General features: G+C 47.2%; 1 protein-coding gene across 3 annotated transcripts in view; it reads right to left on the bottom strand.

The window, feature by feature from the left end:
* Positions 1-18,128, bottom strand: part of bmpr1aa (bone morphogenetic protein receptor, type IAa) — a 38,897-nt gene that overhangs the window by 7,913 nt on the left and 12,856 nt on the right. For 2 of the 3 annotated variants that reach the window (XR_006844544.1, XM_046402350.1), the window contains exons 2-11: positions 17,835-17,930; positions 6,817-7,136; positions 2,600-2,762; positions 2,380-2,482; positions 2,115-2,214; positions 1,932-2,019; positions 1,692-1,827; positions 1,360-1,552; positions 706-1,003; positions 205-380 (exon numbers count right to left, since the gene is read on the bottom strand). Coding sequence is in view for 2 of the 3 variants with exons in the window: in XM_046402350.1 (XP_046258306.1) it covers positions 205-380; positions 706-1,003; positions 1,360-1,552; positions 1,692-1,827; positions 1,932-2,019; positions 2,115-2,214; positions 2,380-2,482; positions 2,600-2,762; positions 6,817-6,883 (1,324 nt within the window). In the remaining variant the exon portion in view is untranslated. The remainder of the gene's footprint in view (positions 1-204; positions 381-705; positions 1,004-1,359; positions 1,553-1,691; positions 1,828-1,931; positions 2,020-2,114; positions 2,215-2,379; positions 2,483-2,599; positions 2,763-6,816; positions 7,137-17,834; positions 17,931-18,128) is intronic. The other variant, XM_046402351.1, reaches the window with a different exon arrangement.

Below are 18,128 nucleotides of genomic sequence, written 5' to 3'. Positions count from 1 at the left end.
TGCACTGATCTGATTAGACAGGAACCAGCTGGCAGTGAGGAATATAAACCCACAGAAAGTCTTCACTGAGAGTTAAATCCCTGGACTAAGTGACACGTGATCAGCTGACTGCACAGTTGGACGCCTGCTTCCTCCTGAGCTATGAAGAACAAATTTAAAGGATCACGTCCGATCCTCCCAACGCCACGCGCAGCGTGCGCTCACCTCCTGTCACGCAGCGTCGGGCCATCTCCCAGATGACCAGGCCGTAGCTGTAGATGTCGGCCATGATGTAAGCCTGGAAGTGGTTCTTGTTGAGGCTCTCGTCCAGGACCTCGGGGGCCATGTAGCGCCTCGTCCCCACCCGGGTGCTCAGGGGGATGTCCACCTCGTTAGTGTCGCTATAGCAACACAAACGAGAGCGTTGTCAGTCAAGATGCTGAGGTCACATTCAAATATCAGCATCACCACTTTTGACGAGTACAAGCTGAAAATAACGAGCCGCACGTTCACATTCACGCTGCACAAAAGATGGAGGACGAGCGAAGACGAGGCGAGCGACCGCTTCCATAAACGCCACGTTAGTTTTAGTTCCACATGTACCGCGTTCTGGTTTTGTGGGAGCTTCTCTTCAGATTCAGACATCCAACAAATGAGCAGAAACCACAACATAACACGCAAAAACCTGTGACTCATCGCTAAGACGAGTCCGAGCAGCTGTCGCACCTGTTAAATTTGACGGCGAGGCCGAGGTCGGCGATGCAGCAGGTCCCGTTCTTCTTGATCAGGATGTTCTTGCTCTTGAGGTCTCGGTGGGCGATGGCCGGTTTGCCCTGCGTGCCGTAGATCTCGGTGTGCAGGTGGCAGAGGCCGCAGGCGGCGGAGTACGCCAGCCGCAGCAGAGCCTGCGTGTCCAGCGTGGTCATTTTCAGGTAGTCGTACAGGGAGCCGTTCTCGTGGTAGTCGGTGATGAGGAAGAGCTGCGTGAAGGCGCCGGTGCCCTTGATGTCGGCCGCGATGAAGCCTGTGGGGACAGGAAGACGACTCACTGAAGATCACCAACCTCCACTAACTGAAATATGTGAGGAAGTCTTGGCGGTCGTGTCCCATCAGTCTGACAGCCTACCTTCAACCATCAATCTAATTAGAAATCAATCAAGGAGGTATTGATCGTCTGCGTGTCTCTGAGGCTAATGTCTTCTACAGTTAGTCTGACCAGCTGCTTCTTTCTGTCGTCTTATGTCCAACACGAGACTTCAAAGTGGGACTTTTTTCAGTCGTGTCCAGCAGGACACGAAAACAAATGTGTTTGATATTCTGACTTGATGAATTTAAACTGCGTTGCCTCTACAGAAGCTGCTGTGTAAGAGAAGCGAGTACCGAGGATGTTTTCGTGTCTCATCAGGACGGTCTGGTAGATCTCCGTCTCTCTGAACCAGCTGGCTTCCTCTCGCGTGAAGAAGACCTTGACGGCCACCTTCTCTCCCCTCCAGCGGCCCAGCCACACCTCGCCGTACCGGCCCTTCCCGATCTGACGCACCATCTGGATCTGCTTGGCGATGGTCCGCTGCACCTGAGCGAGCAACAGACGGTTTAGTGATCGAGTCACAATTTAAATCAGACTCTGAAAAACACCCTGCAGATGTTCTGTGTGTTTGTATGTTTGTAGTTACAGGATTACTGTGTGTTCTGATGCAGTGCCGCATCCCTACCAGCAGGGGGAGCCCAGAGCCGCTGCCTGAGCTCTGTGATTGGTGAATGAGGTCTTTGAGCGACTCTCCCGCAGGGATGAAGACTTCCTGCTCCAGATCCTTGTGATACCGCTGACGCTCACTCTGCCACTTGTACCTGACACACACACACGCACACACGCACACACACACACACACAGTTGAGGTCATTCAGCTCAGGCATCACGAGCTGTGGAAGACTCAGTACAGGTGACGACCTACCTGTAATAGCAGACGACAGTGACGCAGATCAGAGTGCAGCAGCAGACGGTCATGGAGATGAGGAAGGCCAGCCAGTGGGGGTTTCCTTCTGGAAACATCCGGAGGAAAACACAGAGTGCTGTGACTGACTGTACATTCAGCTGATGAACACCTGAAGAGTCGGCCTGCCAGGTGAGCACATACCTGTGGGCACCTGTGGGGGGAGGGTGGGCTGCAGGTCTCTGTTGCAGAAGTCCGTCTTGCAGCACTCGATCGTCCTCCTGGTCTTAGCGTTGGGGGAGTCCTGTCAATCAAACCAATCGCACAAATCAATCAATCGGATGAGTCCCAACCGGCCGCGACGACTGGCCTGATATCCTGAGAACTACCCAAAGATACCATGTGGACAAAGAAATGACTGGTGTGTGTGTGTGTGTGTGTGTGTGTGTGTGTGTGTGTGTGTGCGTACTTTGCACTGGAAGTGTGAGCCTTCATATTTCATGCAGCCAGAAGTGAGGATGGCCTCGCCGTTCTCGTCCTCCTCGATGATGGCAAAGCACTGACCGTTTGTCCTGAGGATACACACGCACACACACACACGTATCAATAACAATGATCTGAAGGCTCTGTGGCTGATCAGACCTGTTTCGGGTCCTCGGTAAGACCTTCTATCTGCTGTCTCTACTCACTGGCAGGTGTTGTTGGTGGCGTCCTCGGGACAGTGTCCAGAGCAGTAGCAGCTGAGGAAACGGGCAGCGTCCTCAGGTGCAATGGTGGAGTCCTCGCCTGGCCGGTGAGCATCGGGTTTCACGCCCGTCCCCTGCAGGACGTGGTCTGGGTTCTGACCGGCAGCTGGAGAGTCAGAAGCAGAAGAGACACTGGAGGGTCAACAGAGATCTTCTGTGAAAGCTCTGAGTGTTCAGGTTTGAGCTTAAGAAGAGTGGAGAACAGAGCTCAGGTCAGATTTATGTGTGTGACTCCTGCTGGACGTGAAACATTCCTCCTCTATCAGCAGGCTGCACGCAGACGTCTTAGAACCACGGGTCATTTATAGTGACTGTACCAACAGCTGAGAGCGAGTCACATCTTCCTCTTCAACTTTTTACACTCAGAACATCAGTGAAGACTTCAGAAGCCAACAGTCATCAGGTCAGAGGTCAACAGGATGTCCACCTCTGACCTGTGATCAATATCAAGATCTCAAACTCGTTGTTCTTCAGTTTTTCTCTCGTCTTGCATTTCCTTCCTTTTCACTTTTCATAAACACATTAAAAACCTGCATCATTTCCTGGACTAACTCGTCCATGTTGGACAGTCCCTCCCCCAGAGTGTAGACGTGCGTGTCGTCATGTCTGGACATGAACTACCTGCTGCGGCGCTTCACACTTTGACCACACACGTCTGGCTCAAAAAACACAGCTCGCACTTTGATGATGCGCCGGCGTCGCTCTGAGCCGAGTCAGCACATTAAGGTTTCACGGTGTGAGTCCAGCGAGGAACAGCTGAGGGGCAGAGCTGACGATCTGAGTCGAGTTATTCTCTCAGGTTAAAGCTCTGACCTCTGACAGACAAATCAAGACGGTTTTGGTGAGTTTAATTTCGTTTCCGTCCCCACGTTAACAGGACAGTCAAACTCGTCTTAATTAAAGGAACGTGAATTCAGAAGGCATACGGTTGGATTTTTCTGTTTAGTAAGCAAACAGACAGAATATTTCCTGTCTTGACATTTAGTGAGTCTCACCCACAACCCCGTCTGCAGGCAGCAGCAGGTGAACGAATCGAACCGCTTCCCCCCGGGAACAGGACGGCTCTGATTGGCTGAGAAAGTTGTGGCTGGCCGGAGGTGGAGGAAGGAGGAGTTGAGGGGACGGTGGTTGTGTCGGGGCTGGAAATGGCTGCTGTGTTTCTGAGTGTGTGCGTGTGTTTCCATCCACATGTGTGTTTAATTGTGCCGGCAGTCAGAGTGGAGACTGAGGTCTGGCAGAGAGGACGCTGGGTAATCAGACTCTCTCCATGTGCTCTTAAAGTCACAGCGCTCCTGCTTGTTTACATGCAGCAGCAGTCTGGTGTGCAGCCATCAGCGGCCGTCTTCTCTCCTCTGAACATGTGAGGTGCAGCGAACGCGACGGCGAGCCTGCGGTCAGTCAACAGTGATTCGCTGACTGCTGATAGGTCGACTGGTAGAGATGAAAAAGTCCACAACCATTTCTGATAATCCAGAGTTTCCTTATCTGGTCCAGTTTTCATCTGAGGACGCCCCCAGTGAGTCTGGAAAGTTTTTCATTTTTCCTATTAATATTAACTGGAAGAAAAACAAACCAGCAGATTAAGTGATGACGAAAACTCTTAAAGTCCTAGAAATGCAACAGAAGTTCATACAACATCCTGCTCAAGTTGTCTCCTCTTTGTCCTTCAGGAATGTCCAACATAATCTGTCACAGTCCTTGACTCACAAACGGCCTCAAAAACCTTTCTGGTGCTGTCAAACAGTTTGGAGTTTGAGTCCACACCTGCAGAGTCCCTTCACTTTAAACTGTTTGGCTCCTGATGATTCAGATTTGTTGCAGCAATTCTGAAACCACTTCACTTATGATAAGCTCTTATTTTGAAGGCCTCTCACGTCAGTGTCCATCTCCTCGTCCTCCACCTGAGCTAATTGTCAGATGAAAAACTTGAGTTTAGTCAAAACTAAGTTGCTGCTGGGCCCTGAGCAGTGTGTTCCTTCAGCAGCCTGAGAGGCAGAACACAGGGCACAGAACATCCAACACAGACTAAATCAGATTTGTGATCTGGCCAGCAGACACACACACCAAAATCAAAGTCACCCTGATACGAGTCAGTGACGAGTGTGAACGAAGCTTCAACGCTGTGCTGAAACCACATGCATCCCAGCTGTTTTCCACTTTTACAACCCAAACCTTTCTCATTAACACAGCGCGCACACACGCTCCGTCAACTTCCTCCCTGACATGTTTATTCATCCAAGCCTGAGTTGCTATGGCGACAGCGAGCAGTAATTAACCATCCAACACTCGATAAAACCTCGAGCCGAGTAGGCAACGGAGTGGAGCTGTGAGGTAAACCTGCCGCCCGGTTTGCTTTATTTCCCAGCGAACGAACACTGAAACAAATGAATCTGAATCTGTTCCAACACTTTTCAGAGGACAGTGAACGCAGCCTCGCAGCAGAGAAGCTCCAGCGGGGGGAAAATAAACACCATTTCAAAGGGTGAATATGTCTCCACAGGGACCGAAGGATATTTCCGCAGAACAATGGCTGTTTGGAGCAGTTAGCGCCGCTGACAGCCCGTACAGCGCCATACAGGAAATGCTTAATGTGCAGAGAGGAAGTGAGAGCGGCAACAATCAGTTCAACAGCTTCCTGCAGGGAGGACAGCAGGACAAATGGGGAGTTTGTGAGGGCCGATGCTGCTGCTGATAGTGGAAAGTGATGCTTAGGAACTTTCATGTTTGTGTGTGTTCGTTTACAGCCTCCACTTGTGTTTGTGTAAATATTTCACACAGATGGTCAGTTTTTAATCCGCACCGTGTTACAGTATGTGCACTGTTGTCTTGGCTTTGTTGTAGTTTGCTTAAGGACAAAAGTGGAAAGAAGCGTTTCATTGAGTGACTGACATTAGCCAGCTAGACCTGCTCCAACGTTCTCTGAACAGCAGCCACAGTGAAGACTCCAGGGCCTTTCTGAAACGTTCACACATTTTCAACTCAAAGCTCTCTGAAAAACGACGCCGAAACGTCGCTCTGCACGCGGCCTCCGAAGTCCGGTCCTCATTGGGAGCAACTGAAACAAAGATGCTCAGAAAACGGCGATGTTGTCCTGATGCAGCATTCACACGTCATAAAAACAAACCAACTCAATTCCTTCAGTCCTGAAGCTTTTAAAACAAACTTCTCAAAACATTTCACAGCAGAACTGAAGTCAGCAGGCGGAGGTGAAGAAACGCGTGGAAAAATAGTTTGATAGGACAGAGCCAGCCCCTCCTCTTCCTGCCCGAGTGTGTGTGTGTGTGTGTGTGTGTGTGTGTTATCAGGGCGCCTCAGTCAGTCACAGTAACACTTGGCTGAACACCGCCCGGCTCTTATCAGCCTGCTCTGCAGTGATTGGCAGGTCAGAAGGTGACCTTTCTCACGATCAGAGCTGCAGTTTTATGACTCTGAACACATCAACACGACGCTGACGGGACCTGAAAATGTTCATTTCTTCCCCTGTTCAGGCCTTTTGTCCACAACGAGCCAGAAACTGAACTTTACAATCTGCACAACATACAAAATCCTCTGAACTCCAACTCTTGATTCACATAAGAAAAAACTTTAATGTGGGGGCAGAAAACTTGATAACCCAATTAACTGATCAGTTTTTATGTGTAACAGTTCATGAGAAATGTTGAAGGTGATATAAAATTGAGACAAAAACAAACTGCAAAATGAAAATCATTTGTGTTCATCAACCAACAAACCTTTCAGCTTCCTGCATGTAGTGAAAGACACACTGAGACACCGAGAGACGACACACCATGACAGAAACATCCGGAAGCAGCTGCAGTGACGTCACACTGGTGTCATCGGCGGCCTCAGCTTCCAAACACTGTCTGGACAACGTGTGTATGTGTGTGTGTGTGTGTGTGCGTGTAAGATGCTGCTGAACTGGGGTCTGTTTTTCTGTTGTGTCTACAGCATCACAGAAGTAACAAAAGGCTTCTGAAGCTTCATGACTGTGCGTTAATGTCAGGCTGATCGTCCTGCTTATCGCACTGTAAACAAACTGAAGGCCTAATGAGCAACTCAGCAGCTGAAACGTGTTTAAAGGCAAATAACGAAACAAGGTGACTTGCTGGTCTGGGGTCAGACTGAAAGTCGAGCAGTGAAACAAACTTTAAACGTCTTACCATCAGCTCTGAGGGTCAGCAGGAGAGCGAAGGCCATCACGGCCAAACACAACGGGAGACCTGCCATCCTGCAGCAGGACTGGACTGACACTGGACTGGAACTGGGCCCAGACTGGGCTGTGCTCTGTGATTAGCAGCTCCTGGTCAGCTGGTCCTGATAAGGGTCTTTAGTCCACAGCGGGAGTCAAGGATGGGGAGGAGAGAGGGATGCTGAGCTGGAGCACAAGCAGCAGGGGTGGGGGGGGTGGAGGGAGGAGACGGAGGGTGATATCACAATATCAGGTCCTCTTCTGTCTCACCGGCTCTTTGGGTGCAAAACCCTGAAGAAGAAAAGACACAGAATTAAACCGAGTACAACATCAGGCATAAGTTATTATCTCTGTTCACACTTTGAGAGTCTGAGTCTGTCCAATTAATGTCCCTTTGAAAACCAGCGTGGGCCTGCATTATCAGTGACTGCAGGGTTTTAAGGATCCAAGATGGTAAAAGCAGTTTATTGGCACAGCTGGATTAACCTGCAGAGAGGACGTTTGTCACTTTGTCAAGTGCACCAGCATGTCCAACTAACTACCAAATTATTTGTCCAGGGATGTTCTGCAATTACAGGCGCTGGCCCAGTGCAGCGCTAATAACAACGTCGCAATGAGTGGGAGCCAAGAGGGGGGTGTGTGTGTGTGTGTGTGTGTGTGTGTGTGTGTGTGTGTGTGTGTGTGTGTGTGTGTGTGTGTGAGTGAGTGAGTGAATTAGTGGCAATGCACAGTCCGTGTCTGTCACTTTTCATTTGCCTGGGGGGGACGAAGAGGTCCGACCTGTGACCCACTTTTCACACATCTCTGGCTCAAGAGGCAAAGAACAAAGACAGAGACTCAGAGACACAGACGCACACGCACACGCACACGCACACACACACACACACACACACACACACACACGCCAAGCATGAACGAGTTGCTGTGTGCATGTTTGTGTTGTTGCAAATGAATGAGGGGAGAACAGTTGATGTGAGACAGGAAAAAGCGATAAGTCTCATGAGTGGATGTGAGTGAGTGAGTGTGTGTGTGTGTGTGTGTGTCAGCACTGCTCAACATTTTGAGGACACTTTCGTCCCAGGTTTAATTGACAGGTCCATGAGTTTGAACGCTACACGTTCCCATGAGTCTTGTATCTTTGGTCACAGCGTTTGAGAGGAGGATGTTGTGCTGCTGGAGGCGTCCACAGTCTGAACCGGACCAGAGAACAGAAGGCAACTGTAGTCAGATGTCATGATGCTTTCCACCGGACAGCACTGAAGTCTGGGGTTTGAATCACAGCTTTTCAGACCCACGAGGACAGATAAGGAATGTGCATGAGAGACAGAGGGGATGAAAAACAGGATTAGGGTGTGTGTGTGTTGTGATACTGTTCGTGAGGGAGGGAGGGAGTGAAAGAGTGTGTGAGCAACAGAAATACACACTGTGTTTGTCTGTGTGTTGGCGTCACCGTCGATAACAGAAAGTGGAAATATCTTCACCTCGCTGCCACAACAAAACCTGAAGTTTGTTTGTGGCTCTTTGCTCCATTTAGAGACAAACAGCAGCAGGACAGTGAGATAACACACACAAAGACACATTCAGACGGAGGCAGGACAAGACGAGGCAGGTTCAGGAAGGACCGTCTGTTGTGAGCCCTCAAGACAGGAAGCTGCCCCTCCCCCACCCCCTACACACATCCACCCTTCCTAAATCACCCAATACATCCACTTCCCCTTGAAAACACAAGGAAAGGCGGCGGCACACGCTTCTACTGCTGGTGACTGACGTGGCCGAGACGTCTCACCGCAGGCTGAAATACCAGAGGATCCTCCAGCAGCTAACAATCTGTCAACTCGCAGAGAAATAAATGAAAAACAGAGGCCGATCCTCCAAACCCTCTGGGTGTCAGGTAACTTTCACTCCTCCTCCTCCATCACAGAGTCGTGTTTTAACTTGCCTCTGATCCTTCGGTCTGCTTCTCAGTCAGACAACAAACTCCTTCAGCCTGACAGAAAACCATACGGCCATTTTTTCCCCATGTAGACAGCAGCATTTCACTTCCACAGGCTCATCCTCTTCACACATCGACCGCATTTACAACGTTCACGGCAGGCTGAGCTCTGTAACACCTGCAGGGTATCAGGAGGTAAAAGCTCCTGTTAAAACGAGCCGACAGGCTCTACTGACGTGTACTTTGAAGCCTTCATTAGAGAAGAGCAGCGAGTACATTTACACAAGTACTGGACCACGCTAGCTAACTGTATATAAAGGAGTCATAACATCACATAAAGTCAGATATGAGAAGCAGACACGCTTTGCTGCGGTTCATTTTGCTGATCAGATCATTGTGGTGGTAAATTCTTGTTCCACCACTGCAGAGCAGACAGTAAAGAGCTGACAGGAAATGAAGCGAGAGAGAGAGAGGGAGGGGAAGGACGGGGGATGAAATGCAACAAAGCTTCCCCGCCGGACTCGATCCAGGAACGGTCAGCTACCTGGACATCATCTAAAGTGCTGGACCACCAGGACAGCTCACTGTGACATCTCTTTACACTCTGAATGGTGTGCAGTGAGGGCCTCCCCTATTTTTCACTTATATCTTTGGCATCTTCATCTGCAAACAATTAACTTTTGAAAATAAAATAGTTTTTCTTCAAGCTGCAAATAAAAGTTTGCAATATAAATGAAAGGGGCTGAGACGTCGTCAAACATCTTATTTTATCCAAAACCAACAAATAATTAATTTACAAAGATATAAAGCTAAGGAAAGCAACAAATGCTCACAGCTGGATCAGACATTCTTCACTGATAAACAGTGAACACATTAATCATTTTAGCACTAATATCTCAATATAAATGAAGCAATAACTAAAGGGGCCTTATGAGACTGTACAGTACAGTCTGATGAGGGATTCAGACCCGTGTTCTTTCACTTCATAGGCAGTTCACCTGCACACTGTCTCTCCTGTCTCCTCCTCGTCCTCCTGGCGACTCCCCGGTTAACAACGGTTAATGTAGCGTAGCTGCTTCGGCTAGCTGGACGCGACATCAGAGTCTTAGAGGAGGAACATTCAGCGTGACAGGAATGAAAGGAGGTATTGTTAGCGGTCCCACCTGTACAAAATATACCACCCTTATAGGGAACCACTGAGCCATAACCACCACCCCCCAGGGGAAGGAATTTGAGGTCACACCGCTCTGGGGATGCTGGGAAATTTGGTGAGACAGAAGGCCAAGCAGTGGGTTAAGACTTGTAGAAGAAAGAGAGCTCTTTAAAGGCTTTTATGGAAGCTCGATGCTTCTGGGTCTAATAACTTTTCATTTGGCTGGAAGGTAGCGGGCTATAAAAACTATTATGTGAAGTGATATTACACTGCCATGACTGGTGGCCACTATAGCAGCATTAATGAAGGAAATGCATTGAGTTACACTGGGATTTCTTTCATTACTACTCTCCCCTGTGACTGCAGCCCATGGATTTGTCTGAAGCAGTTTGTTTAGCTCAGTCCTGGAGGCCTCTTTGCAAACTTCTCCAGACCACATAGAACAGCAGGTCAGGGCTGGCTGAGCAAACCAGCAGAAAGACAATTCATGGTCCTCCTCCTTGGGTGACACACCTACACTAAAGTTAAAATGACTAGAAGTCCATGGCTCTTTAAGAAATTGAAGTACTCAGTACAGACTCGGAGTACTTGACGGTGTGTACACTTGTCTACGTCTTCTCTTACTGTGAAGGGGAAAAACATCCCAGAACCTGTATGACTCAAAGCTCATCTGTGTGTCTGATTCCCGGCTTCAAAAAGGATTCAAGACAACACAGACTTCAGAAAAGGTTGTGAGTCTGTTGGAAAAGTTTGACGATATCACAGAGTTGGACAGTTTGTTTGGGAGACTGTGCTGCAGCTCTGAAGCAGTTCCAGCTCCCCACAGAACTGTCCAACTGCTGCAAAATGACATTAGACCTCACTATGCAGGGGACAGTGGGAGTTACAGGCATTAATAATCAATCCTCCCCTCAGGACAGACTGCAGCGTGAGGGGCCAGACATCAATAATCAAGCCTTAATGCGTCTCCACTTCCTGCTGAATGGCAGCAGACTAAATAAACAACACTGAGGGCTGATTGGAGGAGACTGACAGATCCTGAGCTCCACAAATAAATGCAGTAATGAGGGAGACTGGGATCAGTGCTGGTGCAGAATATCAACAAGACAGCTGGGACAGAGCACAGCGAGGTGAAGGGACGGACTGAGACTCCGTGCACTTGCTTTTACTCGTTTGTATCCGTTTCATTGGTCTAAAAACTAGTCGTTTAACTGATTAGTTATCTGACATTTTGTTGAACAAACAACTGAACAATTTATCAGCTCGGATAAAGCCCGAAAGGGAGACTTGTTTTTATCTCTTACAAACGGTCCAAAAATACTCAAGGACAAGCAGCAAAAGCCCACAGCTGCCTGCAGGGTAACAGTGGACACACAGGCAGCTACCACTTTGACACTGAGGTACAGAAGCCTGGGTGTGCCAAACCAGACAGCGGGTGTTTATTTTTCCTTTTCACTGACATTATTTGATGTTTCTTCTTCTCTTCTACCTGTCCACGTTTCTCTCCAACACATGACATTTCCTGTCCACAGTCCCTTTACTTGCCTCTTTCATCTATTCATTTCTGTCTCCATGTTCTCTTTTCTCCATCCCTCCCACTTTCTTCTTTCTCATCTCACGTCCTTTTTCTTTCCCGGTTCTCATTTTCATCTGTTGCTTTCCCTTTCTCATTTCTTTCTCTTCCCACCTCCAGTTTTCCATCTCCCCTATTTCCCTCCCCCCCCCCTCCCTCCCTTCATCTTGGCCCCGTTCCCCATCCCCTCCAGGGGCCCCTCCTTGCAGGCGGGCCTCTGGGTGCTGCAGCAGCCTCCCGTTGGTGTCGGCGCCCTGCCCGACATGCCTTTCAGGGCCTGGGAGACTGCAGGCCAGACTTTCTGGCTCCACTGCCATTGTTTGCTTGGCTGCTCTGCGCCTCATCCCCAGCGATGGATTAGCATAAGAATACCCAGAATACCCTGAGCCACGGTGAGCGGCGCTGCGGGCCTCTTCCTCCCTGCATCTTCTGCCTCCTCTTCCTCATCAACATCTTTTACTTAATCCCACACAATCATCTTGAATTCTCTTCAAGATTTAGAGGATGACTTCTACAACATCTTTAGCCAACGGAAAAGCAGAGATGTGGTCGTTCACACTGGAAACTGAACCCACAAACCCGAGAGAGTCGTTCTTCACCCATTAGATTACAGATAAATATTGATGACATATATTCTCTATAAAAACGAATGAATGTGTAATGCAAATTTTAAAACTTTAAAATACTTCATAAATTGAAGTTTAATTTTGCATATGTAATTTTTGCTAGTAATAAGATTTAGATCATAACAGTAACTCCATACAGTGCTCAGAGGATCAGGCAATTTATAGCCAAAAGACAGATAATAAACATCTAAAAACTTATTACTTGAAATTACTTGACTTAGGTCACTCACCAGATCAAAACACAAATTGGTTTTTCTTTGAGCTCTTCATGTGCAAAATTAACAATCCGGAAAATAATCCTGAGATCTTAACTGAAGAAATACATGTACAGTTATATATTTATCAGCAGTTTCATATAATATCCTGGATGCTATTGTTTGAAACAGATCTGGGATCAGTGAGCTATACAGTTCCTCTTGATAAATTTAAAGGGATCATTTACATGAAATAATCTGCATTACTTTTAAATGGAAAATCAGAGGACAGGTGTAATGTTACATGAAGGATTGATGGATGTTTATACTGCAGTGGACACTGGACATGCAGCTGTCACAGACGAAGCTGCGTGTCATTCAGCACTGTGTGCATGTTCCACTTTGAATTATGGCTCTGGTAAAGAAATGATGGTGAGTGGCAGCACACGGGTTTGACTGTGTTTTTAGCTGCAGACACACCCTCATCTCACTGTGAGACAGAGCAGGCGGCACTGCAGTCTAATTTGATTAGAGGCTGACAGAAGATCTGCTGAGCAGCTGCAGCGACAGACAGGAGGGGGGACATTTACTTCATCCATGTCCTCTCTTTACTCACCGGTTACAACAACACAAATTACCCAGCATGCACAGGGGCAACACAGCTTTCAGGTGCTGGTGACTTCTGTCACCCTGTGGATAGAAGTCCGAGCAGTCACGCAGCACCATGTGGCTCCCTGAAGGTGATTTTAATCCATCTAATCACCATAGAAACAGCTTGATCCATCTCTGGCACAGCACTGCCTTTGTGTGGCTCAGCTGTGGGACAAACACACTCAGACCATAAACACATTATGGTCATAAATCACACTGATGAACCAACACTGGAACAACGTCCCAGCACAGCTCTCCCAGTCAAACCAGTGAGGCCCTGCTGCTGGTAACGATGCTCAGAAACACTGATTCACAGGAGATAAACTAAACAAGACGTCCATCCTAACCAATGTTAGACAAACACACACACACACACACACACACACACACACACACACACACACACACACACACACCCATACCTGCCAACAGAAGATAACCCCAAACTTACCAAATCTGATCTGTGGCATTGGAGACAGACACACAGACAGCTAAATCATTAGCTCTATGACTAAGACATCTTGTGTTTTTTCCATCATTCAGATGATCACCGCCTGGTGATCACACAGTCCAGTTCCAGTTTACATCCATGTTAGTGCACTCTCACATCACACATGAAGTGAAGAGTTTGAAGGAATGCAATGAAAGGTTGTTGATGAAGGGTATGACTCCAGTCTGATGGACAGCTTTGTCACACGGTGCAGCGACAGCCACCTGAAGCTCAATATCAGCAATAACAACTACTGCTGAACATCTGTTAAAGATTAGGTTCACTGACAGAAACAAAAGTAGAGTCACAGTCCTTGTATGTGTTCAGATGCAAGAGCTCAGGCCGCTGAGGCAGAGACACAAAGATATTCAGCCCAATATGATGCAAAAAGGGCTGCTGCTGATCATTTTAATCTTCAGGAAATCATCTGTACACTATGTTCTTCCCACAGCTCCAGTTCAAACCCTGAATGTTCAGGTTGCGTTAATCTGTGTACTATTCTTGTGGCTGATAAGATAATCCTTTATTAGTCCAGCAGTGGGGAAATTAATCAGCAACAACCCAAACCTTAAAACTATTCAGTTCACTATAATACAAATGAGATAATAGCACAGAAACCTAAAGTCTCAAAATATTCATATATATTTTCTTAATATTATATGTAAATTTTCTGCCCACTGACTGACTGTTGCAGCTCTGGACTGTACCCGTGATCCCTAAAAATCAAATACTGACATGTTAAGGATGCACATGTGTTTCAAATAATCCAGGGCAGACATAAAGCATCAGTTCATCTGGTTGTCTTTTCTCTGCCCATAATGTGTAATTATGCCGTCATGCGTACGGACTCTCCACACGTGATTGTTCTGAATTACATTCATATGAGACAAAACACAAAGTTGAAGGTGAACTTGACTGGTATGAATTTGTGGAGGGAAATCTGTGGCTCTAGACACTAAATAGAGTAAAGTTGAAGATCCTTCAATCAGAGAGTAAAGTAATAATAAGGAGTTAAATTAACCTAAACACAGTGGAATAATTGAAACTTTCAGAAAGTCTGAAAAATCAGAGTTTCTTTCTGGTGGATTTTCTGTCATTTTCTGTGTCAGCTGCCAGCAGGCTGCACTGGTCTGATCCCAGTATGAAGGAGTGGAAACTGAAGAGACTGGAGCTCAGACAACTTTTCCCCAGAGACATAAAACACAACACTAAAATATAACTGTAATTGTAGCAGACAGAATATTGGCCTGTGAGTTGTGTGAGTGGTGAGTGAGTGTGTGTGGGTGTGTGTGCGAGTGTGTGAGTGGGTGGTCTGGTCAGACACTGGACTCTGTGCAGGGAGGCCGGATGGTTTCATCCACCGTGTCGCCTTGGAAACTACAGCCATGGCCACAGAGTCGAGCATGGATGACAACGATATAGGTGGTCCTCTGTGTGTGTGTGTGTGTGTGTGTGTGTGTGTGTGTGTGTGTGTGTGTGTGTGTGTGTGTGTGTGTGTGTGTGTGTGTGTGTGTGTGAAACTGAAATCACAGGAAGAAGAATAAACACAGATGCATAAACAGAAAGTTATGGATGAACCAACAAAGTCTTATTGTGGACACTCTGAAATCAGTTTATTTTCCAGGCTGTGACCTTCAGGTGCTTCCCGCTGACACAGCTGTGTGCAGATGTTACATCCATATTATGGCATTAAGTATTGTCTTTTCCTGGTTTTAAAGGCTGCATTACAGTAAAACTGTTCTAGCTGCTGTCATTACATCCACATCAGTGATGTGTTCGTATCAACTCATCTTTTCATGGAGGTTGTGATGCTCAGAATAACACATCCACTGTGTTTCACAAAACATATCCTGACTTTCACTGTCACGTATGGAAATCTGGATCCTGGATCTCCCACAGTGCAACTGGACCCCACCTGTTCAGGTAAAAGGCCAATCCTTTCCAAAATGACAACATCACTCAGGTTTACTGTCACGTACTCGATGAGTAGATTACTAAATTAGAATTATTTTGACAAATGATTAATTGTTAAGTTTACTTCCTTCAGGAATCTGTTGTCTGGCTCCTCCTTCTGAGGATTTTGAGTTTTTCTCTGTTTTCTGTCATTGCAACCTGATATTTTGGGGTCTGCTGGTTGGACAATCACACAGTGAAAGATGTGACGTTGGGCTCTGCGACTTTGTACCAGGGGCTGTCATTATTTTCTGATGTTTTTCAGGCTACATGATTGAATTTGGTTAATCATAAAAATAACAGTGCAGCCCCACATGACAGGTAAACTGATCCTTCTCACTTCACATATACTCAGAAACTGATTTCAGGTCAGTTCCTTCCAACAGCTGACAGAATCAATCTGTTCACTTTATTTCAGAAATGAGCTTCTGCTCATTTTGAAAGCTGCAGCGAATGAAAGCAGTGAAGGTGTGACTGAAAGCTCACCGCAGTGACTCATAAACCAGTCAGAGGAGTGTCTGAGGAATTTATGAGTCGTCTGCAGAGTTTCTGATAAACAGCAGAATCCAGACGCTGCCGACCACTGAGGGAACGCTCAACCATCGGCAGTAAAGATAACATCACAGGCTCGGTTCTACTCATGGATCACTTAAAACAAGGATTCTATTCTGCAACAGCTCACACATCCACCAATCATCCACCAAGACACAACATCACTGACACTCAACGTCTATCAAGTCAACAAGGCTGTCGCACAAAGCACTACAACTTTATTCCTGCTGCCACAAAACAGTTACGTACAGAGCGTTACAGAAGTGGGCCTTAAGGTACAAAAGGCTGAGAAGCCCTGGTCTCATCAATTATCTGACCAGGGTAGTTTTTTTACATCAACGTCATGAAGTCCCCGTTGGTGAAATACTACTTTTCTGCCACTGTTATTTTTTAAAGGAATAACTGTCCAAGCCTCTTAATGAAAAAGGCAGATGTGGGCCGTGTTTCTAATTATTTGTCCTTGCTGGGTCAGAATATGAGAGACGGCTCTGAATATAACACAGTCAGTACAACATCATCACCGTGACCTTAAAACAGAGAAATGAAAGAAGTACGCTGAAGTCAGGACAAAACGCTAACAAAGGTAGACTTTTTGGCAGAGCAGTTGGACTTGGATTGTGTTAGATTACACAGAGTGCATATTGAAACTGTGATCTAAAACTGATTGCAACATCTTCAGTCTGAATCAATTATTAAAAAACAGCATTTAAACCCCTCAGACTCTCATCTTCTGTGGATACTCTGGAAGCCTGAAGTCAGCGTGGCTGAATCCTGTCAGTCGGCTTGTGGTGTAAGCTGAGCCGGGCCGCTCTGATCCGAGCCAGGCTACAGTGCAGGGTGAAGCAGGGCGGTGGGGGCGGCGCTGCTGAGGCACATATGGGAGCGATTTTGTGCTGCAGTCTGGCCGGCTCTGTTTGAAGGTCTGTCAGCGAGCTCGAAAACTCAGACGCCTGAGTCACCTCGTCCTGAAACAAAGGCAGCCATCTGCCTCGTTTTAACATAAAGTCACAGACTGACAGAAAACTGCTCTGGAAAAACACAAAACTGACAGACAGCGCCCGCAACAACTACTGCCAGAAAATCTGAAAATAAAAGCAGCAATCGTAAATGTCCTGCAGAAATCCTTCTTCCAGGAAGCAAAAACAAGCCTTCAGATGCACACTGACTGACTTGGGACAGGATCTACTGCTGATGTTCCTGAATCAGATTTCAAAAACTGTTGGAGACGCAGGAGTCACAAGCGAGAACAATCCTTAGACACGACGCAGGGCTAACAGCCGAAGGAAGCACTTTTAAGTTAAAGAAACACACATACAGACACACAGTCTTTTCTCACATCAAGGCATGACTTCACCTTCCACACACACCCACACACACATTACTTCACCTATATCACACACAGATCCAGACGCAGCCTTCAGCCTTCAGGCTGTAATCACCGCTCTTCCTGCTTTCCTGCATGGTGGTTATTAATCAAACCAGACGACAGCTCAAATGACCCAATCAGAGCCTGCAATTAAAAAGCCAGGAGGCCTCCTGATTGGCCAACACTGCCCTCAGCCGCGGGGTCAAATGTTAATCTCCTCAAAGAGTGGGGGGCAAATTAAGTTTTGAGGAGTAATCACTGGTGCCTGTCCACCAAACATTTGCTCACGTTTTGTGTGTGTGTGTGTGTGTGTGTGCATGTGTGCATGTGTATGTGTGTTGGAGACACTGGGTAACTCAAAAGGAGCAAAAAGCCAACCAGTAACGTTTTTCATGAGACCACAATAAACATCCTGCAGACGTTACACACTGACTGCAGGGAGCTGAGCTGGAACCAGACTAAGAGTGTGTGTGTGTGTGTGTGTGTGTGTGTCCATACCTGACTGGTGACTCCATGGTAGTATAGCGTGGGTGTCAGCACACGGCTCCATGGGAAACGTAGTGTTGAAGCAGAGGAAGCTGGTCGGCCACCAACCTGTGAGAGAGACAAACGCAGACAATCAGACCAAACGACGACACGATTCCCCCAAAACGCTTTCAGTGATTTGGTTACTGAGCGAGTGTTTTCGCTTGCCTCTTTGTTCACCCCCTGAATCAACTTCCAACTTCAAGGCCGAGGTGGCCACGTGAACCCATTAAAAGTCCACTATATCACTGGAACATCCTAAAAGTC

Source organism: Scatophagus argus, chromosome 10 (genome assembly GCF_020382885.2).
Source record: "Scatophagus argus isolate fScaArg1 chromosome 10, fScaArg1.pri, whole genome shotgun sequence".
Taxonomy (NCBI): Eukaryota; Metazoa; Chordata; class Actinopteri; family Scatophagidae; genus Scatophagus; species Scatophagus argus.
Note: the sequence above shows the minus strand (reverse complement) of the source record. Positions and strands in the feature narration are given on the sequence as shown.